We start from the raw sequence: 17,590 nt of genomic DNA on the forward strand, positions 1-17,590 counted from the left end.
AATACCGTGCAGGGGTCTTTTTACAAGTTGAGTGAGGACTGGACCAATGACTCTCAATGGGAAAGGCCAGGTTAGGGAGGAACCTCCTTGCATTTGGAAAATCTCCAAAGGAGTGGTTAATTTGCAAAAACACATTTTAAAGTTATAGTTTTGCTTTCTAGACCTGATTTTTAAAAATTTATTATTATTATTTTAGAGACAGGGTCTTGCCATATTGCCCAGCCTGGTCTCGAACTCCTGGGTTCAAGTGATCCTTCCCTCTTGGCCTCTCAAAGTGCTGGGATTACAGGCTTGAGCCACGGTGCTCAGCCCTTAATTTATTTTGAAGGCTGGTGTAATATAAACATTAAAGGAAGGTGTAATATAAACTGCCACCCAGTATTGATTGTTTTAGTGTCTATAATGTTTGGATCCCACCTCCTGTCCAATTCTCATCCTCTAACACAAAAACAAAACCCAAAAAACAACTATCTACACACACACACACACACACACACACACCCACCCACCCACCCTCGGCTGGCCTGAGAGGTAAAAGAAACATCCCACAGGACCTGCGGAAAGAGCTCCTGAGGCACGTTGGAGCCTTTATTGTGTGTCATCACTGTATCTGGCACTATGAAGAGGGTACAATGATACACTAGCTAGTGGCTTCTGCAATCAAGCAGCTTACAAGAGAAAATTCAGGGGGGAGACATTTTTTCTGGTTGACAGATGTTGAAAGTATGAAGGTGTGGGAGCTTTGATCAGAGACTTGGTTTTTCAGTTTTGCCAGATAATAGAACACACGAGGTGAACTAATGAGACAGGAGGGTGAACAGATGGGCGAGGCTTGATTGCTGGGTTAGGAGGCACAGAAAGGCACAGAGGACAGAGGACTACCAGTCCTTGGCAGTACTGTACTGCTCCATGGCCACTACTTGGGTCCAGGGCTACATTCAGATCTGAGGTTAGATAGTAAGAATTGCTAACATTTATCCAGCGACCACATGTGCCAGTAATCAATCTAGGTGCTGTACATGTATTAACCCTTCTTCATAGGAAACCTATGAAAGTGTTATTTGACGAGGAGACTCGGGCATTCACAGGAAATCGAACGTGCCCAAGGTTTCACCCTAGACAGTGGTGGAGTCAGAATTTGAGTCCTGGTCACTTGCGAAGCCACCGACAATTCAGTGTGCTGTCCCCAGTGTCTGGGCTGACTTGGTGGGTTGGGAATGGCGGAGGAATGGGACACTTATTTTGGTAGGTAAATGTGGTTCAGAAGAAAGCCCTTCGTCTTTCTCCAAGCCTGAGCAATCCTTCTGGCGCAGGCAGTCCAGAGCAGAGCGCTTTGTGAGCCAGTTACAGGAGAAGTGCTGTAAGCCCCTTCCCACTAGATGGCAGCCCCTAAACCCACATACAAATCCTGGAACCTCCCTGGTCCCCATCTTCCAGGGCTGGGCTGCGGCTGAGGAACTGCGGGACGTACACCCGCCGGGCGTCCAGAGGGCGCCGCCCCATCCGGGGGTCGCGGGAAGCTCTTAGGCCGGGTGGAGGGCGGAGGTGGACCGGGAGAGGCTGCTCCCTCGACTCTCGGCGCCCAGGGGAGGAGCCGGCGCGGAGCAGCCCCACCCGGGGCTCCCAGTCGGGGCCCGCCCTCACCGCCTGAACAGCCGCGGCCGCCGGGAGGGGAGAGGGAGAGAAAGGCTGGGAAGGCTGCGCGGGCGCTGTCCGGGGCCCCGAAGGCGGGGGCCGGCAGCAGGTGCGCGGCGTGGACTACAAGTCCCAGCATGCCCGGCCGTCCTGACCCGGCCCCCGCCGCCGCTTAAAGGCTCCGGGAGCCGCAGCCGTCGGATCGCCGCGGCTTTCGCTTTGCTGCCGTGGGTGGGAGGGCGGGAGCGGCAGACTCGGCGGCCGGCTCTACCGGCGTCCCGGCTCGGGCAGCGCCGAGGGGCGCTCCTGGTCCATCTCTCCCGGCTCAGGGGTTCCTTGCCGAGGCGCCCGCGCCCCGGGCTCCCCGCCTCGGCCGCCGCGGCCCCGATGCCGAGGCATGGATAGAGCGGCGCTGCGCGCGGCGGCGATGGGAGAGAAGAAGGAGGGCGGTGGCGGGGGGGATGCGGCGGCCGCGGAAGGAGGCGCAGGGGCCGCGGCCAGCCGGGCGCTGCAGCAGTGCGGGCAGCTCCAGAAGCTCATCGACATCTCTATCGGCAGCCTGCGCGGGCTGCGCACCAAGTGCGCTGTGTCCAACGACCTTACCCAGCAGGAGATCCGGACCCTGGAGGTAAGGGGGTCGGGGACCCGGGCTGGGCTCGAGAAGCGGCCCGGACACCTCCCTCCGGGCCCCAGTTCACTCCTGGCCGAGTTGCATCCTTGAGCCCGCATCGCCCCCTTGGAGGCTTCCCCCTCGCTCCTGCACTCGCTGATGCGGCAGCCGGAGGACCTAGGACCAGCCCTCACCTTGGGCAGGATTTGTGGGGCGGGTGCGTGGTGGGAACTGGGATAGAGGCTCGAGGGGCCCGTGGGCCGAGTGGGCTGCGCGCGGACATCCCCTTTCCTCCCTTCTCCGTCCCCACCCCATTTCCAGTTTGCGGGGCCCCAGGACTCGTTGTCCCACTGAGTCACAAGCTGGACTTTTCCCTGTGTGACTGAGCCGAGCACCCGTGGGCCAGGGTGACGAAGGAGGTTCCCCTGAAGCGTGATCGCAGGCCTGCAGTCCCCTGTTCCCCTCACGCCCTAGACGCCATCCTGTCCCTTCTTTTCCTCTCCTCCCAGGTCGTGTCTGCCGCTTTTCAAAAAGTGTTGCTGAAACTGCATTTTTGCTATTCAGGCGTTTGGTGCTTTCCTTTCACGTTGCCACGGAGGCTCGCTGCTTAAAATGTATTAATAATTACCCGCCGACTCCCCCTGCTTCCCCCTAAAGACTGGATTTTGGCTTAGGAAGGATTATGCTGGGGAAGCAAGCCTTTGGTGGGAAGATGACACTGTTTAAGGGGTTCTGATGGAGACAGCCTGGAGTGTAAAGAAGATATAAGATATGTGGGCCTTCCTCTCTCAAATTATAGCTGGGAAGTCTTAGAAGGATTTGGAAAAACCAGCCCGAGGGTTGTTGGGGCACCCTGTCCATACACAAATGAGGGCAACTAGTGGATTCCAAATGTGATTTGGGCCAGGGACGGGGCGGTGAAACGTCAGACCAGTTAATAGCTGCCCCATCTTGAACAAGGAACCTCTCACCATCTTGCCCTGCCACATCTGGCCTCCTGCAGGTCTGGGGATGTTTTGTTTTATTAGATCCTCAATTTCTCCTCCCCCTAAACCCTCCCCCCGCCCCTTATTGCTAATTGCCTCTGCCAGCTGTCATAAGGCCCTCTGTGATTTCGGTAATTATTACAAGACCAATCCTTCCTCCAGGCATGCCACAAGCCTGAATCCTTGTTTGATCCCAAATGCTCGGGGGTGCCTCTCCCTCAGTTTTATTTTCTTAAAAGCTATAAAACCACAGGACGTTGGAAGAATACAGTCAGTGCTGGGTATTATTATTTTTTATTACAGTTGCTAAAGCTGTACTGACCAAGGCTTTGCTTAAAAAACAAACAAAACCCCCTACAGCCGGCCTTTCTGCATGCATGCTGCAGTTTTCCAAGTATTGAGAGAAACGGATTTTTTGAACACAGCTGAGTGTGTTTGCCCAGCAAAGTTCAGTTTTTAGGCTGACACAATAGGGGGCCTGTGAGGCTCAGTTCTGGGAGGAGGGGTCGCTGTCCGGCAGAGTGTGCGTGGTTGGACTGCGGTGTTGCTGGGTTTGGAGAATGCTCTCTGTGTTGGCCTCTGTGGGATTGTCCCCACGTTGCTCTGAAGTGCTCCTGGCTCCCAGAGTATGTATAGGAGAACCACTTGCTGTGCATTCTCTGGAATGGCCTTTTGTCCTACCCTAACTTCAGAGTCCCTCATTTTGATGGCGGTGTGGCGTTCATGACACCCCAGAGCATCCAGCTATTTAAGCCTCGGAGCTGGTTTATTCAGTGGCTTCCCTTCTGAGTGTTTAGACAATCATCCCTGGTGGCAGAGAACTCATCCGAAGGCCCACAGGGGATTTGCAGCTCCCTCTTCTTCCCACCGTGATGTGGATTCGGGTTCACCCACTTCCTGAAACGGCAGGGCTTGGGTTGTTTTGGGGGATGGGAATTTAGACCCCTGGAGCGAGTTCCATGGGGCTGCCACCAGCTAGTTTGAATGAGTCACTTCATCCCAGAGGCCTCAGCCTCCTCACCTGCAAAACAAGAAGGCTGGAGTGGATCTCTGAGGGCTCTGGAAGCTCGAAATTCTCTGGGTTAGAGAATGAGACTTGGTTGGGTGAAATCAAATGTTTGTGATTGTTTTTATACTACCCCTGTTTAAGAATAACCCTCTTTAAGAAAGGTTCTAAAATACAGATTTACTGAACCCATAACATAGGGGTTAAGTTTATTATAAGAATCTTTGCCATAGGAGCAGCGTGGTGAACAGGAAGCCCCATGGCTTTCATATTGGGCCTGGGTTCTGTCTGTGTGACCTTAGGCAGGTCCCATGACTTCTGAATCTCAAGCTCTCCTGTATGTAAAATATGAACGAGACTGCTCACACCTGCAGCGTTTTGTCTTTCAGTCCATGCTGTTACTACCAAAAGAGTCTGCCTGGCAGCTTTGCCTAGGGAGGGTCCAGTAGCGTTTATGGCACAGGCCACCAGTAGGGAAACAACCCCTACTAGACCCTCGATAGGGAGACTTAACCCCTACTTCATGGATCAGTAAATCTGGATTTTAGGGAAAGGTACTTCTGCAGCTGCCTCTCATTTCATACAGGTGGGTGACACAAGCCAGGAAACAATCTCAGTAAGCTGGGTGGGGCTGTCCACCCCCAGCAGCTTGTTCTGGGGCCAGGTGGGCCAGTGGCAGTGTCCACTCCAGCATTCTTTCCTGTTCTGTGGGCTCCCCACACACCAGCTCATAACCTCAGAGACTGTGCTTGCAACACTGGATTCCTGGCTTTTGAAGAAGGATCTGACCGGGAGGGCTTGGCCTGTGTAACTGTGTCGGATTTATCTAGAATCTTAGGAGCCCCAACTCACTCTGGCCTTCATTATATAAGCACTCAGTGGGAGAAGCAGCATGTGAGATGTCCGTGGAGGTCCCTGACCAGAGATGGGCTGCTGCTGCCCGAAATCGTGTTGTGATGGGGTGTGGGGGGTCAGCGTGTCTGGTTGCCTGGGGATAGCTTTTCTCTGTGTCGTGGTCCAGTTTGTATGGAAAAGGGTAGAAGGAGCTGCCTTAACGTTTGCTGCCTATGTGCCCAGCAGCGTACCTGACTCTTCTCAATCTCACACACATTCCTGGAGATCAGCAGTCTTCCTCATACACCTTTTCCCTCTCTAAATAGAAAGGGAGGGAGGCACAATCTGAAACCAGAGTCTTAATCTGTAAACAGTTGTGAGGCTACTTCATCATGGCAGGACCTGGTGTTCTGTCTCTGCTAGACCCTCCTAGGGGTCTGAAAACTCCACCGAGCCAAACGGGAATGTTCTTATGCCCCAGATATGCTCACGGAGGGACACCTGGCCTGCCTCATAGCTGGGCCTGCAACCTATGCCAGTAATAATTACCTTCATTCCTTTGAATCTGGCCAGTGCTGGGGAGACAAGGGTGTGTAGAAGCAGACACATGTTGCCTCATGGAGATGTATGTTCCAGGGACATTGTGACTTGCCCTTTCCTGCCAGCCTACTAGTACTTTCCAGAGACAGGCTGTGCCGTGCTGAGTCTCCCCACCTTGTATTCTTGTGGAGAAAAATCCCTCCTAAGCAAGCTGATGTGGACAAAGGGGCTGAAGGACTTTGACCATCAGGCTTTGCTGGGGGAGGCAATGTTGGGAACTGTGGTAGGTTCAGTCTCTGCCCTTGGGCCGCTTTCCTGAGCAGCTGCCCTGGAGCCACAAGGGGTCAGAAGGGAGGCCCTCCTGCCACCTGGAAAGTCAGAGAGACCTGGCCCTCACACAGCTCTGCTGTGGCAGAGGTCAGAGCCCTGCTCTGTTTGGGACCTGAGCTCTCCCTATGCCTCCCAGGAGCATCTGACGATGGAACTGCTGGGAGAGGGGAGGGGTGGCATGCCTGCAGATTGGGTCCTTAGGGTGTGTGGAGGCTCATTCCCTGGACAGACCTTTAGTTACTATCGATGTGCTTACCTGGCTGGCTGCCACCTAGCAAGGGCTCTGAAGTAGGTGGGCTACTCTCCCAGTCTGTGGGGTTTAAGGACACTTCTAGTCTAATGAAGGAGCCAGGCAGGGCACAGTAATGACTCTAGTATCACAGCTTGCAGGACCCTGCATTGGGAACCCCACTGAACCCTTGGTCCATCCAACCTCCTGTTTTTTTGTTTTTGTTTTTGTTTTTAGTCAGAGTCCCACTCTGTTGCCCAAGCTGGAGTGCAGTGGCATGATCTTGGATCACTGTAATCTCCACCTCTCAGGTTTAAGCAATACTGCCTTAGCTTCTGAGTAGCTGGGATTACAGGCATGCCTTACTATGTCCAGCTTATTTTTGTGTTTTTAGTAGAGATAGGGTTTTGCCGTGTTGGCCAGGCTGGTCTTGAACTCCTGGCCTCAAGTGATCCACCCGCCTTGGCCTCCCAAAGTGCTGTGATTACAAGTGTGAGCCACCTCCTGGTTTTCTAGGAAATATTCCCAGAGTCTTGGGAACTTCTACCAAGTCACACGTCCCTGGCAGAAAGGAGACTGAAACCTGGTTTTCCTTTCCCAGCCAGCCACTGTCTCGAAGTGTGGCATTTCTCTGCTTCTGCTCTGTGGCCACAGTTGTAACCCTCTGGCCAAGTGGCTCCAGCCATCTCTGAAGAGATACAGAGCTGGGGCTCAGGCCCTTTTTGTGTCCACTTTCACCTGGGTAACTTTTTCCCTGGTGAAACCTACCTCCCAAATGTTTCTCAGAGGCAGCCTAGAGGGGGAACCGCAGTGGCTGTGAGCCTGGGGAGGGCTGGGTGGTGCTGGAGAGAGGTCTTATCAGATCTGCAGCTTGGGTTGATGTGGGTACCAGGAGGTGTGGTTTGCTGCCTGCAGCTATGGGAATGCCTTCTTCCACGTCAGGGTTGTTTCCTCTTCTCGGAGTGGTCTGGGCTGCCTCAAAATCCAGGAAAGTGGCATTCTGCACCACAGGTATTCTACTCCTGCCCGCTGGATGTGTCTGGAGATGGACCATGCGGAGAAGCTGGCCCACGGTGGCAGTGTCTGTAATGCTGGGGAGAAGCAGCAAAGCCTGTGGCCAAGTCTCTCTAAGCTGTGCCTTTTAAAAAGGCCATCCTTCAGAATAGGCTGGGGTTGAGATATCTTTTTTACATTTAATTCAAAGGGAAAGCTGCATAGGTGCCTTTGGGGTTAGGGGAATGACCTTTGAGTAGAGAGAGCAGACACAGATGAGGAACGTGCTTGATCACCTGTTCTATGTTGAGCACTCCACTAGGCTCTCAGCATATGTTGCACCTTAACATTCACAGTGATGCTATGAGGCTTTATCCTGATGCTGCAGATGAGGGAATTGCATCTCAAAGGGATAGAGAGACTGTCTCAGCAGGTGGTTGAACCCGGGTTGACTGGTCTTATGGAGAACTTATGTTCAGAACTCCACAGCTGTCGCTATGGTGGGGAGATTCTGTGCAGGGCCGTGGTTGCTGGAGATGGCCAGTAATAAAAAGAGCTGGGCTGAGGGCATTCCATGGCTCAGGTCTAGATGTTTGGGCTTCCTGGTGGTCACCCACGCTGTGCAGCCTCAGGGTTCGGGCATGGGTCTGCTTCCCTAATGTCCAGGCCAGCACATCCTCAAAGACAGGACTCTCTCAGCACCATGATGCAGCTAGCTCTGCACTTGTCCCATTCTGAAAAAGGAGAAGCTGCCTAGAGATCAGCTTACTCATAATTTTTTAAATGGCTACCTGTCTTATTCTTTCTGAACAGTTCCTCTGATAAACAGTTCCTCTGATAAAGAAAGTTAAAGTATATTCTTTACCTTTCTACTTTTAATTAAAATATTTTAAAAATACATAATGATATATGTTCACTATAAAAAAAGAAAGTACTAGATGTACCACAGTGAAAATCACCCATAATGCGACCTCTCAGAGTTAATTCCCGTGCACATTTTGTTGTATATTTTTCCTGCATTTGCATACAAATGTACATGTGTCTATTTGTGACACATACCATGTGCATTGCCTTGTAAATGTCTTCTGTCTATATCAGCACATATACATATGCATCAGCACTATTAGTGGCTGCATTGTGTGGTCACACCACAAGTTCATCTAACCGGTTTCCCTGTGTGGACCATTCAGGCTGTTTCCAAGTCATGCTTTTATAAACCATGCTGCAACAAGTATCTTCCTAGAAGTGAGATTTGCCAGGTCAAAGTGTATGAATACATTTAATATCTGTCCTAGTCTTTAATATATTTGTGGCATCATAAATCCCCCTCTCCTAAGCAGGAATGGCAGCCTTCATACATTTATCCCTTTGCCACTGCATCTGTAATCACACTGACGTCCAAGAGTTTAAAAAGGAGGCTGGGGCTGGGTGCGGTGGCTCATGCCTGTAATCCCAGCACCTTGGGAGGCTGAGGCTGGTGGATAACTTGAGTCTAGGAGTTCGAGACCAGCCTGGGAAACATGTAAAACCCCGGCTCTACAAAAAATAGAAAATTGGCCATACATGGTGGTGCGCTTCTGTAGTTCTAGCTACTCAGGAGGCTGAGGTGGAGGATCGCTTGAGCCTGGGAGGTGGAGGTTGCAGTGACCTGAGATTGCACCATTGCACTCCAGCCTGGATGACAGAGCAAGACCCTGTTTAAAAAAAAAAAAAAAAAGAGGCTGGACATGGTCCTGTGGCTGAAGTTCTGGGATAAGTGTCAGAAACTATGGCTTCTAGTTTTGTGGTTGCTTGTGTCTGAGGTTCTGGGCTATGTGTCAGGCATTGTGGCTTCTAGTTTTTATGGTTACCTGTAGCAAAGGGGGGCCCCCAGGGCTGACCGATTAGAAGAAGGCCCTTTCCTTGCTCCAAGATAGCGGAGGGAGGGGCTGGATTTCAGGTCTCCGTGTCCAGGGACTGATCAGCTTTGGTAGTACATAACCATATGGTGAGTTCTTGATCACTTGAGGCTCATGAAAGTCACTTTAACTGCATCCTTGGTCGCATCCCTAACTACAAATACTGATCATAGTGCTATTTGGGGTGCCTGGCTTTGGGGATGATTTAGTAGAGTTGTGGCTTCCTAGGGCTGCAGAGGGTCTTGGAATTTCCATCTGGTTCAGCCCTCTCATCTTCAGTTTCCAGGTGAGGAAACTGAAGGCCTGAGGGAGAACTGACTTGCCAGGAACCCCTGTTAAGGACAATTAACAAGGGGTGGTTATTAAAGGAGCACTGAGTTGGGCGTCAGACCTGGAGGCCCACACCCTTGATTAAGACATTATACCACCTTGAGCCTGGCCTGTTGACTGAGGGTGAGCCACTCCATCCTCCTCTGATTGTGGGGTCTTGCCCTCAAGGGGTTTCCTGGAGGAGAAAGCAAATGGGTTTGCTTTCCTAGCTCTGTCCCAATGCCTTAGGGACCCTGAGGACTGGAGAGATTCTTAGAGAGCCATCTGGGGTGTGTCATGGGTGGGCCTTTTTTTTTTCTGTTTTTTTTTTTTTTTTTTTTTTTTGAGACGGAGTCTTGCTCTGTCGCCCAGGCTGGAGTGCTGGAGTGCAGTGGCACGATCTCGGCTCACTGCAAGCTTCGCCTCCTGGGTTCACGCCATTCTCCTGCCTCAGCCTCCCGAATAGCTGGGACTACAGGCGCCTGCCACTATGCCCGGCTAATTTTTTGTATTTTTTAGTAGAGATGGGGTTTCACTGTGTTAGCCAGGATGGTCTCGATCTCCTGACCTCATGATCCGCCCACCTTGGCCTCCCAGAGTGCTGGGATTACAGGCGTGAGCCACCACTCCCGGCCGGGTGGGCCTTTTTTGAAGGTCAGTCTGCCCAGTGGGCTGGCTCAGCCCTAATGAACGATCTTGAATCCCTGGAGTTGTCTGTGTACTTTTAAGGGCTTCTCATCCTTGCATCAAAAGATCCCTTGGAAATTAGGTAGGAAAACCTTAACTTTTGTGGGGCCTTGTGTTTGTCTTAAAAGTTCATGCACATGGCCAGGTGTGGTGGCTCACACCTGTAATCCTATCCTGAATCCCTTGAGTCAAGGAGTTTGAGACCAACCTGGACAAGATAGTGAGACCCTGTCTCTACAAAAAATAAAATATTAGCCGGGGTGGTTTCGCACACCTGTAGTCTCAGCTACTACGGTGGCTGAGGTGGGAGGAGCACTTGAGCCTGCACTGAGCTGTGATCTCACCAATGTATTCCAGCCTGGGCCACAGAGCAAGACTCTGATTCAAAAAAACAAAACAAACAAACAAAACCAACAAGAAAAATTCTTGCAGATTTTGCATTCTGTCCCACTATCCATTGATTTTCATGTCAAAACAATGTCAGAAATTCTTTACAATTCCTTCCAGAAGGAGTATCCTTTTAATCTAGTGCACACGTGTCTAGTCTTTTGGCTTCCCAGGGCCACATTGGAAGAAGAATGCTCTTGGGCCACACATAAAATACACTAATGCTAATGATAGCTGATAAGCTTAAAAAAAAAAAAAAAAAAAAGGTCTGTGCGTAATTTTCATGATACCCACCACCACAGATAGGCGGAAAAGTCCTTGTAGTCAGGGGGTTGGACACGGCTGATCTAGTGTCTTGGCATCCATTTTGGCTTTCGCCCTGATTCCAGAATGCAGGTAGAGATGTAGAGACGAGCACTCAGGACAGCTGTTGAGATAGAAAAATTCATTGTCATTTATTCCTAGGCACAGCTGTTTGTCATTTGCATTGACAAAGTCTCCGTTCAAACTGCTGTCACATATAAAATCTATTTATATAAGTCTATATTTTTCTGTTGTCTTGGCCTTGGTGGGCAGTAGTGTGTTTTAACCGAGCAAACTCTCTTTCCAAATAGTGAAGCTGAAGTCAGCCTACCTGCTTGCCATTTTTCTTCCCCTTCCATTTTTCTAACCTCAGGATAATTGTAAGAATGAATTAAGATTTGTGTTTAAGGCCGGGCACAGTGTCTCAGGGCTGTAATCCCAGCACTTTGGGAGGCAGAGGTGGACATATTGCTTGAGATCAGGAGTTCGAGACCAGCCTGGGCAACATACTGAGACTCTGTCTTGTATAATTAAATTAAAATTTCAAAAAAGAAGAGAAAAAGACGTGAGTTTAAAGTTAAAAAAAAAGGGGGGAAAGTGTAATGCAAAATGTGGACTATGCCAGCTGTGATGGGGAAAAATAATTTTTCATTCAGCATTATCTATAGACTTGTATTAGCAGTATACTGGTGGTAAGCATTTTGCTTTCCACAAATATGATGAGGTAAGCTACCTTAAAGGGTGGTGGGGCTTTCTTCCACGTGGCTCCTGGAGGTGTTGAGTCCCAATTTAGCCAATTAATTTGGGTTTAGCGTTGATATGGATAAGGGAGACCAGCTTCGTTCATGGTGCACACACAGTTTTGCCAATAAGAAAAAAAAAAAGCAACCTGTATGTTCTTACACATTAGGTAATATCTGGAGAACTCCCACCCCTCCCCCACCAATACCCGGCCCTCCCCCACCAAGACCGGGCCCTTCTGAAGTCTCAATGCAGCTTTTCTGTATCTCACACTGTACTCTGCAAGATGCTTCTGTGAAAGAAAGTTGTGCTGCATCAGCCATCTCCCTCCTGAAGATCCCTGTGGATAAGGATTTGTGTTTTAAAGGTTCTGAGAAGTCCTGCAGCAGCAGTTCTCAAACTTATTTGTCCAGGGGATCTTTTCTTCCACTGAACGTAGTTGGGGAGACACGGCCTTAAGCCTTGAGCAGAGAAAGAGACAAGAAACTGTTGGCTCACTTACAACCAAGCGTTGTGTTTATATTTTAGGTTTTTATGGAACTGAGGTGCTGTTTGAGGTTCCAAATAAAATTGGGTGGGTTGAAGAGAGGCTGGTATCCCTGAAGACTTAGCCAGCCATGAGACGTTGCCTTTTGTTGAAGGAGGTGCTTTACAAAGGGAAATAGGGTGTCTACTGGGCATCACGTTAGCACTTAAATACATGTATCACTGAATCCGTCTAACAAGAAGAGGAAACTTGCCCAGAGAGGTGTGCCCGCCCGCCTGCCTGCCTGGAGTTCGCACTTCCTGCCTCCTCCTGGCCCTGGTGTTAAGGGCATGGTCTGCTCAGGGTCTACCAGGAACCTCATGATCCCCTTGGTGGGCAGAAAACAATCCAAGAGAAATGCAGATGGCTGTGGCTGCATTTGAGCCTGGGCTGCAGGGGGTTAGGGGAGAGGGCTGGGCTGCAGATGAGGAATGCTTTTTAAAATGAAAAAGGAAATGCTGGCTCTGAATGGAAAGGAAAGGAAGCAGCTTCCTGTTTCTGGTAGTGGCTCTTTGAAAGGAGGAGCTCTTTCTGGCCTCTTGGCCAATGGAGGCCTGGGCCGGCTGGGGCCACTGTAGGTGCGCTGGAGTCGAGGCTCCCACACCGCTGCCTGAGGTTTCAGAAAGAGAGGGCTGGTTCCACCCCGTTTCATTTTCCCCGTTCGCTGAGTCAAATGGATGTATGTGGTTTCCAAAACGAATATCTATACCTGTTACAAAATGGATGTGTCATAATAGCTGACATTTACTTTTATGGCAAGCTTGCTTTGGGCCTGGCCCCCTTGTTAAGCTTTATGTAGCATTTACTTCTCACAACACCTTTGTGAGGAAGGTCTGCTCGCTGTCCCCATTTTACAGATGAGGAAACTGAGGCGCACAGAGGTTAAATGACTTTCCCAGAGTCATATAGCTAAGGAGAGACTGAGCTGTGACTTGAACCCCGGCAGTCTTAATTCCTTGCCTTTAACACCCAACTTGGATTTGCAAACTCCTCTCTCCTCCAGCTGGAAAATCTTTTAGCATACGATAATCTTGAAGACTCTAGTTGCCTTTGTCTCGGCTCTGGGGGTAGCCCCAAACCCTGAGCCAGGCCATAGTGATTCCTTGGTGTGTAGGGGCTAAGGGAAAACCTTGCTTTTTGTCCCTTGAAGGTTTACTGAAAAATTCACTCACAACATATAGATGACTAAGAGAAATGGCATATGAATTGATTCTCCCTGGTGTATCACAGAATCACAGAGCGATTACCTAATATCCCAGTGGGACCCAGCTATTTCTTTGAATGATCCTAAGAGATAGACATTATCTTGTGAATGGGTCTCTTAGGCTGTGGTTGCATTTTTGGTCTTTTTTCCTGCAATAGATAATGAGATAACAGTGAGGGGAATGAAAACAATCCTTGTCCCTGGTGGGTCCGTCTGGTCTTTTTATAGATAGAGGAAAAGTCTCTTTCAGTGTCTGTTAATCTCTGAGGGCCTAAATGCTCTAAGTTTAAAATGCTTATTATATCAGAGAGCTATGTTTTGAGGTCAAGTTCCCTGTGCTCCATCAGGTGAAATGCCTAGGTCTGAATTTATGTTTTTCTTTTTCTTGTTTTTTTTTTTGAGATGGAGTCTCGCTCTGTCCCTCCAGGTTGGAGTCCATTGGTCAGTCTTGGCTCACTGCAAGCTCCGCCTCCCAGGTTCATGCCATTCTCCTGCCACAGCCTCCTGAGTAACTGGGACTACAGGTGCTTGCCACTACGCCTGGCTAATTTTTCGTTTTTGTATTTTTAGTAGAGATGGGGTTTCACTGTGTTAGCCAGGATGGTCTCGATCTCCTGACCTCGTGATCCGCCTGCCTCGGCCTCCCAAAGTGTTGAGATTACAGGCGTGAGCCACCACCGCGCCCTGCCGTATTTTTTTTTTTTTAACTTTATCATGGAAAGGTTTAAACTTGTACAAAAGTAGAGAGAATGTTGTGACCACCTCTGTGTAGTGATTCCCCAGCTTCAGCAATAACCAGCTGTGGCGTGTTTTTTATATATATATAAATATATATATATTTTTGCAAACTCCTCTCTCCTCCAGCTGGAAAATCTTTTAGCATACGATAATCTTGAAGACTCTAGTTGCCTTTGTCTCGGCTCTGGGGGTAGCCCCAAACCCTGAGCCAGGCCATAGTGATTCCTTGGTGTGTAGGGGCTAAGGGAAAACCTTGCTATAATATATTTATATATATAAATATATATAAATATATTATATATAAATATATAAATATATAAATATATATATATATATATATTTTTTTTTTTTCCTGAGATGGAGCCTGGCTGTGTTGCCCAGGCTGGAGTGCAGTGATGAGATCTCAGCTCACTGCAGCCTCCGCCTCCTGGGCTCAAACAACTCTCCTGCCTCCCAAGTAGCTGGGATTACAGGCAAGCACCATCATGCCCAGCTAATTTTCTTACTTTTAGTAGAGACGGGATTTTACCATGTTGGCCAGGCCAACTCGTGAGCTCAAGCAATTTACCCACCTTGGCCTCCCAAAGTGCTGGGATTACAGGCGTGAACCACCGTGCCTGGCCTGTGGCCAATCCTGAGTGATCTAGGGTATTTATGCTCCGTTTTGGCAATGGTGGCCCTGGGCAGTTCGTCTCTAGGAAGCAGAGTGACCCAGGCCGGTCATCCAGCCCTCCGCTTCCAGGCTGAGCTCTACCTATCTCAGCAGACTGGGAGGAATCTCTGTGTTTTCCTGTGGAAAGGCATCTTGATTATTTTCTCCTCAGCTTGCTCTGGCTTCTGGCAGCAGATACATTGCAGAGTGTCCATCTCGCTATCTAACCTGAGTCTACTGCTGCACCTAAAACCTGTTCTCGGACAGTTGAGTGCTTTCCCTCTCCCTGTAGTCCTGCCAGAGACTGAGATGAGAGTCTTTAACAAAGCGGGGCCCCCAGACCCAGCAGAATCCCACTGTGCATGTCCTGATTTCCAGTCCACTCTTGTCCATGCCTCTCGTGTCTGTTCCCTTCCTTTTCCTTGTTGCTTGTTCCCATTATGAGATAAGTGTATTTCAGCTAACATTGACATTGATTGAGCTTCACTGCGTGTGGGCCCTGGAGAGAAGAACTGGTGAGTACAGGAACGTGCTATTCTCTGGGTGCCCCAGGGCATACCCTGATTTCTTCGGTTCCAGCCTGGAACCTGGATCCAGCACCTGTAAAAGGCTTCCTTGCCCTTTCCGGCTCTTCTGTCGAGGCTCTGCACAGTCGTTCCTGAAGCCTGGCTTTGCTGACTGCTTTCTCATTTCTTTTCTCCGTGGTCTTTTGATCCCAGCAGGTAGTTTTCTTTTGGTTGTTTGTGTTTTGTTTTGGCTTTTGCTGTGTTCTCTTGCAAGCATTTCTGAGGTGCCGAGTCACTTTTTGCTGACTGTTTCAGTCTCCGAGTTTGGCCTCCACAGCACAATTGTGATGTCGCTATGGGAAGGGGCCCCTCAGGCACTTGGTAGGACATTGAGGTGTGCATTGAGGGCACCAGGATATGCGGGGACTCTGGGGTGGGGATGCCATATTTATATTCTGACTCCATTCCTTGCCAGCTATGTGACCTTGGGCGAGTTGTTTAGCTCTCTGGATCTCACTTTTCTTGTTAGTTAAAAGGGGGTAAGAGTAGGTTAATTCTGGATTCTTTTGAGAACTAGGATACAGAAGGAGTGCTGGACAGTGCCTGGTCCTTAGAAGGAGTTCAGTGCTTCTACCACCGCCTCCCCCCCGCCCCATTTCATGTAGCATTACTCCAAAACACTTTTCCATGTTTCCCTGTTATCTTCCTTTTGGTCATTTTAGTTGCCACATGATAGTGTATCTAGTGGATCTACTGTAATTTGGCAAAGCATTTTCCCTGTTATTGGACATTTCAGTTGTTTCTAGATGTCTGCATTTATAAACAATGTGAATGGAGTAGTTTTCATATAGGCACTTTATTTTTGTTCCTATTCTGAATTCGTTTTCTTGGGATAATTCCCAGGAATGGAATTACTGGGTCAAAGAGCACGGAGATGGAGTGTGTGTGTGTGTGTGTGTGTGTGTGTAAGACTTGCCAAACTGTTCTTCCATTTTTTTTTTTTTTTTTTTTTTGAGACGGAGTATCGCTCTGTTGCCCAGGCTGGAGTGCAGTGGCGTGATCTCGGTTCACTGCATCCTGCACCTTCTGGATTCAAGTGATCCTTCTGTCTCACCCTCTTGAGTAGCTGCGATTACAGGTGCACCACTACGCCAGCTAAGTTTTGTATTTTTAGTAGAGACGGGGTTTCGCCATATTGGCCAGGCTAGTCTCAAACTCCTGACCTCAGGTGATCCACCCACCACGACCTCCCAAAGTACCGGGATTACAGGTGTAAGCCACCACACCTAGCCCCTCCATTTAAGTCCTTTTGAATGATGGCTGTTTTAAAAATTGTACTCCCGGGTGAGTATCTCATATTTTTTACAATTCTTTCTGACCTTTGTACCTTTCTTCTTCTCTCCTTTATTCTCTCCATTTTTGACCGTGTTAGATATTCCTCATCTTGAATTTGCTATTGATTTTCTCTTTTGTCCATTCATTCAGTGACTTTTTTTTTTTTTTTCCTGTCCCCCAGGCTGTAGTGCAGTGGCACAATCTTGGGTCACTGCAACCTCTGCCTCCTGGGTTCAAGCGATTCTTGTGCCTCAGCCTCCTGAGTAGCTGGGAGCACAGGCACGCACTACTATACTTGGCTAATTATTGTATTTTCAGTAAAGACAGGGTTTTGCCATGTTGGCCAGGCTGGTCTCGAACTCCTGGCCTCAAGTGATCTCCCTGCCTCGGCCTCCCAAAGTGCTGTAAAGGCGTGAGCCACCACGCCAGGCCCACTCAAGTGACTATTGAGCCTCTGCTATGTGCCAGGCACTGTTTTAGGCACTGAGGAAGGAGCAGGGAAGAAAATAGAGGGCTTCCTTTAGTAGAAAGAGAAAGATAATAAAAACGCACCAAATAGACATGCTCTCAGAAGAAAACTGGAAGTGGGTTAGAGAGAGGTGGGAGTATGGAGGAGGTGACTTCTTTAGATGGGGTGATTGGGAAAGGCCTTCCCAGAGAGGGTGACTTTTGAGCTAAGTCTTGAAAGATGAGAAGGCCACTGTAGCCTGGAGGAGTGTTCCCAGCAGAGGGACTGGCTTGTGCAAGAGCCTTGAGGCAGAATCGAGCTTGGTGTGGTCAAGGGCCAGGAGAAGGCTGGTGTGCCTGGAACATGGTGTCAGGGGAGGATGGTTGGCGTTGGGGTCAAGGAGGTAGGCAGGGGCATGGGGCTGTGTTTTCAGTGCTGGGCCCCAGGAGAGAATTAATGCACCAACTCAACAAACAGGTGTCCTCCCGCTTCCCCCTCCACCCTCCTGGCCGGGTTTCATGCCAGGCACTGTTCTGGAATATAAGAGTGAATGAGAGGTGTATTGTGCTCCAGAAAGCCAGCTTAGTGGGGGAGTTTGTGGATGAGTAAACCCGTAGAAGGTGCTGGTGAGGTGTGAATGAAGGCTCATCAGGCCATGCAGCTGACTCATCTCTGCACTGAGGTGTGTAGGGA

At 49.6% G+C, this 17,590-nt stretch overlaps 1 protein-coding gene across 6 annotated transcripts in view; it reads left to right on the plus strand.

The window, feature by feature from the left end:
* Positions 1-1,556: 1,556 nt before the first annotated feature.
* KSR1 (kinase suppressor of ras 1) overlaps positions 1,557-17,590 on the plus strand; it is a 173,213-nt gene continuing 157,179 nt past the window's right edge. For 2 of the 6 annotated variants that reach the window (XM_030924039.1, XM_030924037.1), the window contains exon 1: positions 1,560-2,263. In XM_030924039.1, coding sequence (XP_030779899.1) covers positions 2,033-2,263 — 231 coding nt within the window. In that variant the 5' untranslated portion in view covers positions 1,560-2,032. Of the gene's footprint in view, positions 2,264-17,590 lie in introns of all 6 variants that reach the window. The other 4 variants (XM_030924040.1, XM_030924036.1, XM_030924038.1 and 1 more) reach the window with 4 other exon arrangements.

Source organism: Rhinopithecus roxellana, chromosome 19 (assembly GCF_007565055.1).
Source record: "Rhinopithecus roxellana isolate Shanxi Qingling chromosome 19, ASM756505v1, whole genome shotgun sequence".
NCBI lineage: Eukaryota > Metazoa > Chordata > Mammalia > Primates > Cercopithecidae > Rhinopithecus > Rhinopithecus roxellana.